The sequence below is a fragment of the Trachymyrmex cornetzi genome, unplaced genomic scaffold (genome assembly GCF_001594075.2).
Source record: "Trachymyrmex cornetzi isolate Tcor2-1 unplaced genomic scaffold, Tcor1.1 scaffold293, whole genome shotgun sequence".
Classification (NCBI taxonomy): Eukaryota; Metazoa; Arthropoda; class Insecta; order Hymenoptera; family Formicidae; genus Trachymyrmex; species Trachymyrmex cornetzi.
The window spans coordinates 258,736-274,660 of record NW_017297618.1 but is presented as its reverse complement, the minus strand read 5'-3'; the positions used below and the strand labels follow the sequence as shown (position 1 = coordinate 274,660).

Here is a 15,925-nt window from a genome sequence, read left to right as displayed (position 1 = left end):
TTTTTTTGTGCTATCTGGGAATAGAAGTGACAATATCGTATATTCAACTGCATTTATCTAATTAATATCTATTTCTTTCAAGAGAATTTAATATTAATCTCGATTTAATCATTTTTTACTTAGCTCTTTCTAATTTTTAAAATATATATAGAAAAGAATAAAAAGTAAGTTAAACAAAAATTAAAGTTAATCTACATTGATAGAATTGGACATAAAGCATACAATTCAGTGAACATTATATTCAAATTGTTAGGTATATGCATACATATGTATATCGTATATTGCATAAGCGATAGTTTGTGTTGGTAATGCAGTGTCCGCTATACCGCAGGTCGGTTACAATGTACTCCGTTTATCAAGTATGTATAAATAATATATATGAATTACCGCAATTTCTGTTTCATTCAAATTTACATTACAATTTATCTTGGTGTAATTCCAACATTCTCGCCGTATATATAACACATTAGCGAGCGTAGTCGTTAATTACTTGCTATTAATTATATATATTGGTAATTATTTGGAATACTCCCCCCCTCCCCGCCACAAATCTTAACAAAAATACATCTATTCGACGTGTTTTCACTCTAAACGAAAGAATCTGACAAAAAGTCAGATGACAAATATTTTAACCTCTAAAGTCTCCAGCTTTAACGCTTATAACTCGATTCACGAGGCCGACCGCCGCGTTTTTTACCAGATTCTTTCATTTTGAGTAAAAACACGTCGAATAAGTGTATTTTTATTAAGATTTGAGGTGGGGAGAGGGGTTATTCTAAATAATTACTTATAGATGTATATAAACTTAAATTCCAAGGCCCGTATTCAGAACGCGCTTTTATCGATAAAAGCGCACTTTTATCTCTGAAATTCTATAATATGCGTGACGTAAAGTATGGTATGTTAGCGTGCTAACATCGTTGTAAGCGCGTTCTGAATATGGGCCCAAGTGTATTCAAATATCGCGCCGAGCAAAACTAACGCGGGTGGCGAGCGACTCGCATACGCGCGTCATACTTCACGCGGTTTCGCGCCGAGAATGGCCGTTGCGAAATCGTAAAGCATTAAATATTCGCGATTTTTGCCCTGTGAAAATGTTTTGCGCATAAATCAGCATCGAGACTATCACGTAGGACACCGGACGTCATCGTGATGTGTTCGGGCGAGACATAACCGTATTTCCAATCGTAAATCCATCTCTTTTCGATTCTCAGCACCCGCGCCAAATTGCGATCCTTTTCTATTATGGTAATCGAACTTACCTAACGAACCGAGATCAACCGAGACGATCGCGTGATTTATGGCAATGCTCGGAAAAAAAACAGTGGAATCAGTCGAATACAGCAAAAGGATATGATTGATTGTTGCGGCGAACTTATTAAGGTAAAACTTAGTGGCAGAAATCTCAGTATTTACACTGAGAAAAAAGTTTTGCTGGTATGTGAGCAACCTCAACTTTTTTTGTTGTTCTAACCAAAAATTTGATTATTCTATTTTTGGTTAGACGACAAAAAAGTTGAGGTTGGTCACATATCGACAAAACTTTTTTCTCAGTGTACGATATCGAGGCTTTACACTCACATCCATTTTCTTATAGTAAAAAAAGTCACATTCATGTCACAGTAATAAACTTACAATAGTCATGGTTAAGGCTATATTCCAAAATTTACTGTCAGTGCTGAAAAAGTACAGTATATATAACGTAAACTGTACACTCAGAAAAAAGTTTTGTTGATATATGACCAACAAAAAGTTTTTCGTTGTCCTAACCAAAATTTAGTTATGCTAACAAAATTTTTTGTTAGAATAACATAAAAGTTTTTATTAGTCACATATTCTAACAAAAACTTTGTTGTCCTAACCAAAAATTTGGTTAGAATAACCAAATTTTGGTTAGGACAACGAAAAACTTTTTGTTGGTCATATATCAACAAAACTTTTTTCTCAGGTGCGTTCCGTATCGCGCATGATGTGCATGATGCATCCATTGTCCTTATTTAACATTTGGTGAGCAACAAAGATAAACGATGCATTATGCGCATCATGCGAGTAACGGAACGCACCCAGTGTAGATTTTCAGCGCTGTCAGTGAATTTTGGAACACAGCCTATATTGTGATCACTGTGAAGTGGTCGAAAAAAGTCACAGTGACATATCTTAATTTGTGTCATAGCAATATTGAGGTGCAGTTTTATAACAGCTTCATAATGATATAGAGATATTATATCTGCATGTGTCAAAGCTGATGTTTGCATGTTATCATAACTTTGTTGTGATATTACTTTGCTGTGACTTTTTCTATTATAGCAGTTATGTTTAATTGAAAAGTGTTAATTGAAATGTTATTGCAGAGATTGGAAATAAACTCGTTACTTGTAACGTTGTTCCCAGATAATACAGAAATTCAGTCATATGTCATTAATTCTGAATTTATTTTTAGATGCAAATATAATTTTTTTCTAAAAAAAGTTTTGCAGAGAATATTTTTTGCATCTAAAAACGAACTCGGAATTAATGATATATGATTGAATTCTTTTGGAATTCTCCGTACTATCTCAGTTATTGTTATAATTATTTTTTTTTGGAAATGTATTGACATTACCTTTTTTTTTATAACAGTAACGAATTTTACAGTTATTTTTACCGTTACTTTTTGTATTTTAAATCTATATATGATATAAGTTTTCTATAAATTCAAATTTAACCTTTGGCTCATGCTCATAATTTGTTCTTTTTTCAAGATCATTTTAAGGAATGTCTTAAGATGTTAATACGGCTCCTGATGATATCTTAAGACTATACTGAAGACAATCTTAAATATAAGAGCCGAATGAATATTGGCCTCAATATCATATTATATATGAATATAATATCGATCTTAATACATTAATTTTTTCAAGTCATTTTCATGCGATAGCATTAAGTACCAGACAAAATTGTTTGCAAAAATACAGTATATTGTGTCGGTAATGCGATAGTTATGTCAAATGATTTCCGTGCAATCGTAGTATCATTCGTCAAATATTTTCATAGGTTGATTATGTGCATGAGTTAAAAGGATTTTATATACTTTATCGCGCTATTTTTTAAAAGGTTTTTAGAAATGTTTTTTTTTTTTAGAAAAGTGAGTAAATATTTTTCAAAAATTATTTGTTCTTTATTTATTATTGTTTAAAGACAGATATGCTATTTTTTATAAAAAATATTCGAATAGTTAACAGATTCGTTTGATTTCTATATATATCGCGTATATCATACTGTATATCGTTTCTGTATATCGTGTATTCTGTATATCGTACACGGTTTATTTGGCCATGATTTTAAATTTCTCAGTGGATTGAAATAAAAAATGACCTCATTTTAATTATGACTTTTGCGGTTATCGTCGAAAATTCTAAAATTATCTTGATAATTTAATTTTTTCTATTTTTTCAAGGCTCCTAAACATAAAAATATGAAAACTGGACTTTTTAAATAAACAAAGACTATTTATTTATGGGAGAGGGCCCCGTTTGCCTACAAATTGATTGCCTACAGCACCTTTTGCCTACATCTCATTTGCCTACAAATCGATTGCCTACATGTGTTATTGCCTACAGTTCGATTGCCTACATGTACTTTTGCACACAAATAAAAATTTTAGAAATGGAGTTACTTTTGCCTAAATGTATTATTGCTTACATGAATTTTTGCCTATATGTATTATTGTCTACAGCTCGATTGCCTACATGTATCATTGCCTACATACATTATTGCCTACAGCTCACAACCTTCCATGCGAAATGAGGGCTACCTCACACCAACAAATGGTTTGGTTAGGGTTAGATTTTTTTGGAAAAATATTCCAAGTGGACACTGTCTACGCTGACACCCCACTGTTCACATGACAGATTTCCTAAAAATAGAAATTATTTTCTTACTTAACTTTAATTTTATATTTGTGCGCCAAAGTGCTTATAGGCAATCGAGCTGTAGGCAATAATACATGTAGGGAATCGAACTGTAGGCAATAATACATGTAGGCAAAAATAACTCCGTTTCTAATATTGTTATTTGTGCGCAAAAGTACATGTAGGCAATTGAGCTGTAGGCAATAAGTAGGCAATCGATTTATAAGCAAATGAGATGTAGGCAAAAAGTGCTGCAGGCAATCAATTTGTAAGCAAAAGAAGCCCTCTCTTTATTTATTATGTGAAATAATTAGTTCTAATTCCGACGGTAGCAGTAAATATTTTTATTAAAATAATTTCTTATTTTGTAATTTTAATCCATTGAGAATCCGGAATCATGATTGCAGAATGAACCGTACACCATTGTATACACAAAAATTTAATGAATTTGTAAATTTTTCATATATTTTATAGAAAAAAGTAGCAGATCTATCTTTAAATAATAATAAATAAAGAACAAAAAGTAATTTCAAAAAATATTTACCAAACACTTTTCCAAAAAAATTCTTAAAAATTTCTTTAAGAACAATATGATAAAGTAGAAAACTCCTTTAATCGAAAGTAAACTTAATTTGCAGCGATACTCTAGTTTGCCACGATCGCTGTTTAATTGTTTTGATTAGAAACGAGAAGTAGCTATAGTTAATGTTATTACTTTTATAATATTATATATGCATCAGTTAATAAACATGTGCTAGTAATTAAGTAATTGGTAGCTAATAATGTGTTAATATGTAGATTTAATATATAATATGTGTATATAGGCTATAATTAATATGCGATCATTACAATTCTTAAAAAAATTATGTGTACACATGAATTAATCGAGACACATGCTAAATAGTAATTAACGGTGAATGAATGATTACGATATTCCGTGTTAACTGTGATCATTGTTAGTCATTCTATAACTAAAAGTATTAAATAGCTGTACTTGACCTTGTGATTATTACTGTTGTGTTTAGAAAATTACATGTGTATTAATCGAGATATGTGTTAATAATTAGTAATAATTTTACGATATTCTATCTTGACCACGATGACTGTTCAGTTGTTCTGCAGATTAAAAATACGAAATAGCTTATTATTATTGGTACTGTTATTATGTTTATAAAATTATACATGCATGGATTAATCGAAATACGAGATAGTAATTAACAATGATTGTGGTATTCTATGTTGGCCGCGATTACTATTTTGGAAATTAGAATATGAAATAGCTGTAGTTAATGTTATGGTAGTTATGTTGCTTGTTAAATTATATATGCATGAATTAAATAGAAGCACATGATAATATGATAATTAACTGTAATCACGATATTTTATTGGCCGCGATTACTGTTTAATATTCTATGGATTAAAATTATGAAATAGTGTAGCTAGTCGTTACGTTTACAAAATAATGTATGCATGAGTCAAATCGAAGTAAACAGTAATAATTAAAAATAATTGCGAAATTATGTGTTGGCTGTGATCTAAATGTATGTATTTTTGTGCAGATTTATATTGTAAAATGGTTAATATTGCATTTGTTATTTCTATAATATTACATGCCTGACTTACTAAGGTAATTTTAATTAGTATAATTTTAGTATTGTGTAGTGCTAATACACATACATGCTATGTACACAGTCATGTAATTAATATTGTAGTTGTTATTTTCCAGGCATAAATATTACAGGCATAAATTAATTGATAGACGCAGTGGTAATTGGTATCCTTAATGCATACATATTACATGTACAGTCAATAGCTTATGCTGTGGTTAAACCTATATGCGCACGAATTAATCGAAATATGCAATAATAATCGGCAGTGATCCTGATATGATGATTCTATATGTATATAGCTACGATTATTGTTTAATTATTCTATAGATTAGAGAACTATTAGAAGTATGAAACAGAGTTGTAATAGTAATTATAATAAAAATTATAATTGTGGAGTTGTCATATTTATTAGGTGTTAAACTTAATTCCTGCCGTTTTTTGTCTTCAAAATTGATTTGTTTCGAGGGGAAATACCTTAATCAAAGTATTATTAATAAAGTATTATTAATTAGTAATAAAGTAGAAAATGGAGGAAATTATTTTGATTAAGGTATTCACTCATCTTCCCTTCGAAACGAATCAATTTTACAGATGAAAAACGGCAGGAATTAAATTTAACACCTAATATAAGAGTAATATTAATTGAGATATTTTATAGTAATTAGTAGTAGTAATAGTAGTTAATATTATGGTTGCAACGATTATCACTTATACACTGAGAAAAAAATTTAGTTAATTTTAATAAATATTTAGTTCAATACTGCCAACTAAACATTTACTTACAGTAAATAAATATTTGTCCAGTAAAAAAAATTATTGTTAAATCAAATTAACATTTCTTGTATCAAATAAATATATCTTTATATTTAATAAATATTTAGTTGGCAGTATTCAACTAAATATTTATTAAAATTTACTATATTTTTTTTTCAGTGTAATAATTGAATTTTAATCGGTCTTGAAATTAATGTAAATAAAAATACGTACATGTAAACAACAATTTTGCTGGAGACAGAAATCTGAAGATAATTTTGTTGGATCATTAAAATAATTATGTAGGAAATTCAAGTATGAGCAATGTTAAAAAAATTGACATTCTAGCAACCAGCTTGAGCGTCCTATATATTATAATTATTTTGATAGTCTAACAAAATTATTTTCAGGTTTGTACTTAGATACTTAAATTTTTAGATACTTCAAGAAAAACCGTTCTTTCCATGTGGTAATATCAACACACACGTAATATATATACATACATGCATATATGTGCATGTAGGCAATAGAGCTGTAGGCAATAATACTTGTAGGCAATAGTACATGTAGGCAGTAATACATGTAGGCAAAAGTAACTCCGTTTCCAAAATATTTATTTGTGCGCAAAAGTGCATGTAGACAATCGAGCTGTAGGCAATAATACATGTAGGCAATCGATTTCTAGGCAAAAGAGATGTAGGCAAAAGGTGCTGTAGGCACATGTATATTGTATTTCGTATGATTTCTCGCATCAGAGAACGGTCGCTGCAAAATTTTTCCGCATCGTTTGCGTTTTCTACGTGGTACAAAAGTATACTTTGCAATTGGTATTTTGAATGTAATGCACTGATTAGCGCGTAAAATTGTGATTTGTTGTATATCCGCACAATTTACACCCGTGAGGCATAAACAGTCAAACAGCTGTGAGCGCATAAATGACTCGATCCGTTAAGAGTCCTCTACATAGAAGTCGTAGGAAACTGACCAATTCTAATCGAGTATTCTCCTTATATTTGATTGTGATTGGTTGATTTCCTACTACTTAAGACTCCACGACCATCTACGACTTCTATGTAGAGGACCCTTTATAGTGAATCAATTAAAGTAGATAAGACTAATTAGCGTGACATTCAAGTAAATTTGTGAAATTTAGTCATATCGATTCAAAATCAAACCGTTCTGCATTATTAATCAAAAATGAACAATGGAGTGATAAAGGGCGATCGTTATGGCGTGTTAATTGGCGTGCGCATAATTAACCGCATTTTCTCGGCCACGTAATGGTATGGTTCAGTTCAATTCCCATTCGTGTCGAAGTCGGCAATGTCAATGGGGCTAATGTTTACATAATGCCTGCCGTATTAATCACGCGGGCTCCTATTTTTTATTAATAATATATGTATAATAATTTATATGTAATATAGTTTATGCATAATTTATCACAAGTAAAACAATATTAAAATATATATTAAAATATCATTATATAATATGTATACGGTCTATGGAAAATAAAATGAATAAAAATAAATAATTTTGTTTATTCTCAAAGAGATATGATGTAATCTTCGAATAATTATTGATGCGCAGGATACCATTAGTTCGTCAACCTCGAACGCATCGAAGATGATACGCTATGTTCGAAAGGGTTCATCAGTGTGCACGATTGCAATTAAATGCGGTTTCCACTCGCATCTACGTGACTTGATGGACCTGAGGCTAAAGCGTTTCAAGCAGAAATTAACACCGATGGAACAGCTGATGGTAGAAGTTGTTGCGGTGGCGCTACGTTTTCGGTGAGTACATTTATTCAATTTATTCTATTATTTGTGGGGAGTCAGTATTGTTCGACGAAATTGCGATATTTCACAATCCAGAATTTAATCCGCTTTACAAAGCCGCAAAGCCTGTAAATCAAAATTAATGGAATGAATAAAATAAAAGCTCTCGCGTGTATTTAAATTTATATGAATAAATAAAGTGCGGATGTAAAAGAGCGGGTAATTCAGTATTTAATATAGACAATGAAAGGACGTGACAAGTATAATTTTCTTTATTTCATTACCAACAGTATTCTTACATGCCGAAACAATGTATAGTATCTATATCGTAATATATAATATTTATGTAATCGTTAATAATTATAATAGCATTAAAGAGTCTGTAGTAGGCGAGTTTTGTAGATGTGTGAATATAATTTTTGTTCGATAATTCGAATTCGCTTCTGGTGCATCACTTACAAACCGCGGTGCTATACAATTACCGTAGTATTAGTAAATTTATGCCGAAAGTTTCGATGGAGCGAATTTTAATGATTACTTTGATCAATTTTATGTCCTTAATTGCAACAAATATTCCACGTTTAACGTATTAACCACCAGTCACACGTGATATAAAATAATTTTATCCGTTCGATTTTCTGTTGCGATTAAATGAAACATACGCACGCGAAATATTTTTGATATCAAGAGAGAAATCAGTTTAATTAAATATATTAAATGTTTTTTTTTATTTGTCTAGAGTAGTATACTTTATTATCATACTTTCTAAATTAATTACTTTTAATTACACATTTTATTTAATTTCTGATTTCGCGAAAGAACGTCAAGTAAGCAGGATATAGGTTGTCGTGATAAAACTACATGTTCGTGTGATTAGTGATCGACTCTATTACGTAGTAATGTCTAGATTGTCGTCTTGCCGGAAACGAATTCGGATTTATCGATTTTCTTCAAGTCTCCTTCGACCGCGTACTCTTTGTGCCTTAAGTTCCTTCTACTTCGAGGCATAGCGACTACCGATACTACGACAAGAAAACAATTCCTTTTGCCATCACGAGGGACCCGATTAGTTCGGAGAGTCCCCGATTAATAACGTTTCGGACAGCGCGGAACGGCGCCAAGTTTTTCGATCGTTCTTTCTACGGATCTTGTTCCTCTGAACCTCTTCTGGAATTACTCCCAAACAATTCCTTATGGACGCTTTACTCCCAAACATCTCGTTTCTCTGGCGTGCTCGTAGCACAAGCGTTCAATCGACGTATACAAGGTATGTATGTCAAAATTCGTGATTTTTATTAAAGTTAATGGCGACAAAGATGCCAAATGAGAGTATGAAAAATAGAGGGACAGCGTTTTCTTTCCAAATAATTGGACGCTAATCGCTGCCGGGATTAGTCTCGGCGAGCGTGGAAAATCGAACACGAAATAGATTTCCTACGATTCCGCGGAAGTTTGTCAGAAAGTTTGGTCGGAATTAGACGGCGGCGTCGGTTATTTAGGCGAGCGTGACACTACAGAAAAAAATCAAGGAAAGAACGTTCGATCGAGAGAGATCGGCGAGTCACGCCGTTTAACGCGACGGTACCGTCGCGTCGCATCGTGCGATTTTCGCGCGATTTCCGCGCTGTCCACTTCGCGTGCGCGGTTAGTAAGTAGTGTTACTACTTCCTCAGCAATGATATGCATAGAAGAGCGAGGCGGGAAGCCAGAGCAAGCTGGATCCGTAGAGTCGTGTCGCCGCATCGACTCCGTTTCTACCGGGCCGTTTGCGCTTCGATTTCGACTTGGCGCGTCGTTGACGGGAATAGATCGCGTTGGTTGCGTTGGTGGGCGACTCGATATTGCAGTAGCTCAGGTCGCAGCAACTTATGCAAATCTGAAACGAAATAACCGAATTTATTTCACCCGGTTCCGTCGGTATTTCTCTCTTGTGTTTCTATATTGTTTTTTTTTTTTTTTGGCATTTCGTTTCTCTGTTTTCTTTTGTCTTTGGCCTCGTTTGAATTGTTCGAGAAACCTCCCTCCGGGTACATGACAAAATTCGCTATTTCGCACCTGCTGCGTATCCACGGGAATACAACCGACCGATGCTGGCCCGCATTCCTCGCTGTTGGCGCAACTCTTGCTTACCTGGAATGGAAGGAAGCAAAGGTAACGAGTGAATGAGCGCCATCATAAAGGTTCTACAGACGTTGAAATTTTTCCGGACTGGAAGCAATAACTGATCCAATCTGCATCACGCGATGAATATAATATATAAATACTTCCAAAAAAAAAAGAACAATGAGTGATATTAGATGGATATGTAAATAACACAAGGAAACACTAGGAAGTCTCATTCGATTTTAATGAACTTTTAATATTGTATGATGTAGTCTAGATCGAAATAAAAGACGAAAAACTATAGGGTAACTCCGGTATATACGCCGCACCTATCAAAAACTTAATTTATTAAGTATTATTTACTATGTTTAAAATAAACGGACTATATCAGTAAAAACTTTGTACTGTTTATTAGTATGAAAAAAATATTAGAAATCCGAAATATCTAGTTTTCGTATTAAAAAATAAACTTTTTGAAACCTTGGATTTTTGCTATATATAGATAATGGGTGAGATATATGGCAAAAATGTAAGGGTTTCAACAAACTAAACAAAGAATACGAAAGCAAAGCACTTGTATTTTGCTATACAACATGCTTTACTATTCCTCTACACGTATGTATCACGAAATAACCACTAGGTATTTTACACGCCTTACAGTAATCATTTTATGTAGATTATAATTTATGATGATGCTACTTGTTACACACAAAGTGACAAATCGATTCAACTCACAATAATTTCATTAATATTAACAGTAACAAGCTGAAATTATAACTCAATACTAATATAACATAAAGACATGTAACAGAGTAGTTGTGAGAAAATTATCCCCACTCCTTCTATTTTTTCTGACTTCCGCGGCGTAAATCCCAGCGCGGCATATATACCGGAGTTACCCTATCTAGTTTAATAAGTTATTTCCAATTTTCCAATTTGAAATTGATATATGAGAGAATATTAATAAACACGTATATATCTTTTTTCACTTGCCCATATTCATTTTTAGGAGTGAAATACCTTTTTGAAGAAAAAAATTGTTATTTTTTTTTAAAACGGTTATCATCGAAATTATGAAAAATAAAACAATTTTTTGTAATAATAATTGAATAATTTTAAAAGTATTTTATAATAATGATAAAATTTTTTTACTTTTTACAAACAAAAATTTTTTATTAAAAATAGTTTTACCATTATTACATAAATTCTTGAATGTTTTTAAATACTATTGAAATTATTGAACTTTTATTAAAAAATTTTTTTCTATTTCACAATTTCGATGATATTCATTTCAAAAGAAACTAATCGATTGGTTAAAATGTTCGAGAAACTTCCCTCCGGGTACATGACAAAATTCGCTATTTCGCATCTGCTGCATATCCACGGGAATACAACCTTAAAAATGTACATGGACAAAAAATACCTGTTTCTCTCTCTCTCTCCTTATTTTGGTCTAGACAACAACATTAAAGTTCATCAAAATTAGAGAGGAATACTTCCCTGTGTTTGCACGCGGAGATTTAATTTTCAGTCTCGAAACGCAATCCTAAACTGAGATAATAATATCACAAATTAAATTGACAGCAATGATATTGATACTAATAAGTATCTTAAAGTAGTATCATAAAGAGTACAGAACTAGATATGTATGTGTATAAATTTACATTGAAACATTATTAAGCATTTATGATATAGCTTGAAATAATGCACTTACTTTATTTTCAAAACAGTTATTTAACAAAATAGAAAAGATGGGTACAGAACAAAAATTTTTATTCATATCTTTAATATTCTCTCATAGTATCAATTTCAAATTGGAAAGTTAGGAATAACGTATTAAACTAGATAGTTATAGTTTTGTCGTCGATAATGCCCGACATTAGATTATCGCGCATTATTGTCGTCAAGCGTCGGAGCGTGGAAAGTTCCATCAAAGTTCATCCGTTGGTACATCGACTGGACTCTAGGAGCGCTTAAGCTCAAGAGGGCGATCCATCTCGACGTCCAAGCTCGAATCCGTTCTCGTAACTTCATTCATTAATAGCCCGAAAATCGATTATTCCCCTAATGTAAGTCAATTAGCCACATACGATAACCTTTAATTGATTTTATTTGACTGTACGTGTACTACAGTTGGGCGGTAATGAAATTTACTTCGATCGAAAGTCGATTTGTTATTGTTGGTTCGTGTTTTTTCCCCAATGTTTTCGTTGTAGCCTCGTTTCGTTTCGATAACGCGATTACTTCCGACAACGTTCACAATTGATACTCTTCGATATTCGCTAAGATTGTGGATATATAAAAATAAGAAAATATATTTAAAATATTTTTACATGACTCTCATTGAAATTTATAAGCATTTCTAAGTTAAAAAAAGCTATACATAAAAAAGAAAGTTTTTTTTTACATTGCACAATTTCGTTTAAAATATTTTTCATATATTTTATATTTTGTATCCTTGCAATATTCAGCTTTGAAGTGAAATATGTCAAGTTAAGGGCGAAGGGTTCTCGTCGCCTGGCTCACGATAAAAAGAATATACACATACATATAAAAATATATTGATATTTTTTACACTTATATATATATATATATATATATTTTTTTATTTCCTCCATTTTCTACTTTATTACTAATTGATAATACTTTGATTAAGGTATTTCCCTTCGAAACAAATCAATTTTGGAGACGAAAAACGGCAGGAATTCAGTTTAATACCTAATATATATATATATATATGTGTGTGTGTGTGTGTGTGTGAACTCGATGATATACAAAATTTATGAATATCGAAGAGAGATAAAGATACAAGCGGGTCCTTACAAGCAAGCGGAGCAAATGACAAAAAGTGTGCTTACCAGGACACTGTTCCCCCGGCTGTCCAGAATGTGCAGTGATCGACAAAAATCACGGCCTCCCACCGGACACGGTGTATCTATCGCCCATTCGTTGCACATCTGCAAGAATAAAAATAGCAGCATTCCCTATGCAAGATCTCCACATAAAAATGAAAGTCCCTGTATTGCCAATATCAACCACATATTGTTCGATACATGAGAAAAACGAAAAAAAGCAAAAAATATGAGTTTTATTATTGTGACATTACATACATGCAAAGATAATATAACTGAAAACATATAATGACGTTGCGAATTTTTTATAACGTAACGGTAACTCAAGAGGTCGGAAAGTAATTTTTGAAAACTATCTCTTGTCACCATTATGCGTTATTTACGAGGGGGTAACCACTTAATGTAATCGTGGGGCAGAATCCTTGAAATCATTATAAAATTTATATAAAATCTCTGTGTATAATCCTATAATTACATATGCAACCACGAGAAATCATTGTATAATATTAAATAAAATCGTATATTTTATCAAATTACTTCATAATAGTGAAAAAAATTATTTGTAATCAAATGAAATCATGTAATCATGTAACGTGGGACAATATTTCAGCTAGTGGTTATCCCCTCGGTTATTTATTGAAAAATAGTAATTTGCGTTACTAATTGTAACGCGTCGTCATAATATTTTTAGTCGTTATTTTTAACTCGTTATTTATTTATTTATAACGAGTTACTTTTTTTCAATAAATCACGCACAATGATGACGAGTTACTTTTCAAAAGTGACTTTTTTCAAACCTTATTTAGATTGGTTATCGTTACCGTAAAAAAATTGCAAAATTATTATTAAATCGTTATTATAAAAGTAATGGTAAAAGTAACGATTAATAAAATCATGAAATATGTAATACAGGCAATGGGAGTCGACGCTGGTTATCAATTAGCGCAATTTTTCTTAATACTAAAAATGTAAACCTTAACTTTGAACGTTTCCATTCATGGTTTGAGTCTTCATCAGCAATTATTCACCCTAGCGCAACGATTGGAGTATTGCATGACAAAATGATATCTCCAACGTTTTTCATCTCAAAAATTGAATCGTTTACTGTTTTGTGAGGTAAGTCATATACTCACAAAGTTAGAAAGCTGAGTAGCAATGAGAACTCAAGCTAAAATTATATGAAACATTAAATTATCGTATGTATAATTTGAAAATTAATAATCACCTAAAATTCTCAAGAATCTTACGAGTAAAATAACTCGAGGCAATTGTTGGCAGGATGGAAAAAACAAAATTACATTTCGGAATTAACCTACAAACAACTCTATTGTAGTGATGGTAACATTCCTAGGGCTTATGCGTTGCCAAAAGTGCATAAACTAAATTGCCCATTTAGAATCATCATATCCTCTTTGGATAGTACATTATATAATTTGGCAGCGATCTTACACAGGTTGATTGTCAAAAGCATTCCTAAAGCGACTAGTAACATCGAGAACCGTTTTGAATTAGTTCAAAATTGTAATATCATTAAAATTGATCATGGTTTTAGTTTAGTCGTTGGATGTAATTTCACTCTATACTAACATTCCAACGGATTTAGCAATAGACGCTCTTTCCAATAGATGGGACTTTATTTGCAAGAACTGTTATTTACCGAAAAATGAATTTATCAAAGCTGTTCGCCTAGTGTTGGATTCAACTTTTTTCTCTTTTGACAATCAATTTTACAAACAGACTTTTAGAACGCCTATGGGTTCACCGCTTTCTCCGATTGTTGCTAACTTAGTTATGATAGATCTAGAAAATTGGGTGTTGAGCAATATTCAATATCATATACCATTTTATATGTAGACGATATCGTTCTGTGTTTACCGAATTCTAATATTGAAAATTCTATTCTTGAAAAATTCAATTCATTCCATCCAAGGTTACAATTCACCTTGGAAGTGGGTGGTAATTCTATCAATTTTTTGGACACAATTATAATTTAAAAAAATAACTTATTAATATTTGATTGGTATCAAAAACCAACGTTTTCGGGAAAATTTTTGAATTTTTTGTTTCAACATCCAATCTCGCAAAAGAAGGGCATAATATTCAATTTGGTAGATGAAGTTTTTTATATCTCACATCCACAATTTCACAAAAAGAATCTTGAATTTGTTGTTAGGATACTTTTGGAAAACGATTATCCATTAAATTTTATATTCGATAATATTAATGAAAGAGTTAAAACATTAATAAATAAATTGAATTCTTGTTCATCTAAAAAAACAAATAACAATTTACCTAAAGAACGTGTTAAATGGTTTTCCATACCTTATTTGGAAGAGATATCTAACAAATTCAAGAATGCAGTTAATGGGGTTTGCCATAGAGTTTCATTTTTTAGTTTGAACAAGCTGAATCAATTTATTAAAGTTCATAAAGATCCTTTAAACGATGAATTAAAAAGGAATGTAGTCTACAAGATCAACTGTCGTGATTGCGATGCTTTCTATGTGGGACAAACAGGAGAAAATTAAAAACCAGACTTTCTGAACACAAAAAGCTTATCCATAGTAAAACATCCACTCATTCAGTGACCACAGAACATAGATTGCAAAACGATCATGACTTTGATTGGCAAAACGTAGAGATATTGGAATGGATGTAGAAAATTATTATAATAAAAAGTTAATATCAGAGCATATTAATCGACAAACCAATGGGCTGAATCTACAAAATGCCATTGATTTAAATCATGCGTACATTGAAATTCTCAATAAACTTTAAGGTTTGTTCGTAATATAATATGTCATAAACTTGTTTGTCTTTTCAAATTGACCGCTATGTTACTTGTTTAGTAATCATTATTTAATCGACTGTCGAAATGACAAGATACATATTGTTCTCGCAGTTATTTTTTTTTAAATTTGACGATAATTTATAACATA

At 31.7% G+C, this 15,925-nt stretch overlaps 1 protein-coding gene across 1 annotated transcript in view; it reads right to left on the bottom strand.

The window, feature by feature from the left end:
* Positions 1-8,796: 8,796 nt before the first annotated feature.
* The window catches only part of LOC108762298 (uncharacterized), a 30,443-nt gene continuing 23,314 nt past the window's right edge, over positions 8,797-15,925 (bottom strand). The window contains exons 4-6 of the mRNA XM_018509232.1: positions 12,993-13,091; positions 10,087-10,161; positions 8,797-9,907 (exon numbers count right to left, since the gene is read on the bottom strand). Of these exons, the coding sequence (XP_018364734.1) occupies positions 9,701-9,907; positions 10,087-10,161; positions 12,993-13,091 (381 nt within the window). The 3' untranslated portion in view covers positions 8,797-9,700. The remainder of the gene's footprint in view (positions 9,908-10,086; positions 10,162-12,992; positions 13,092-15,925) is intronic.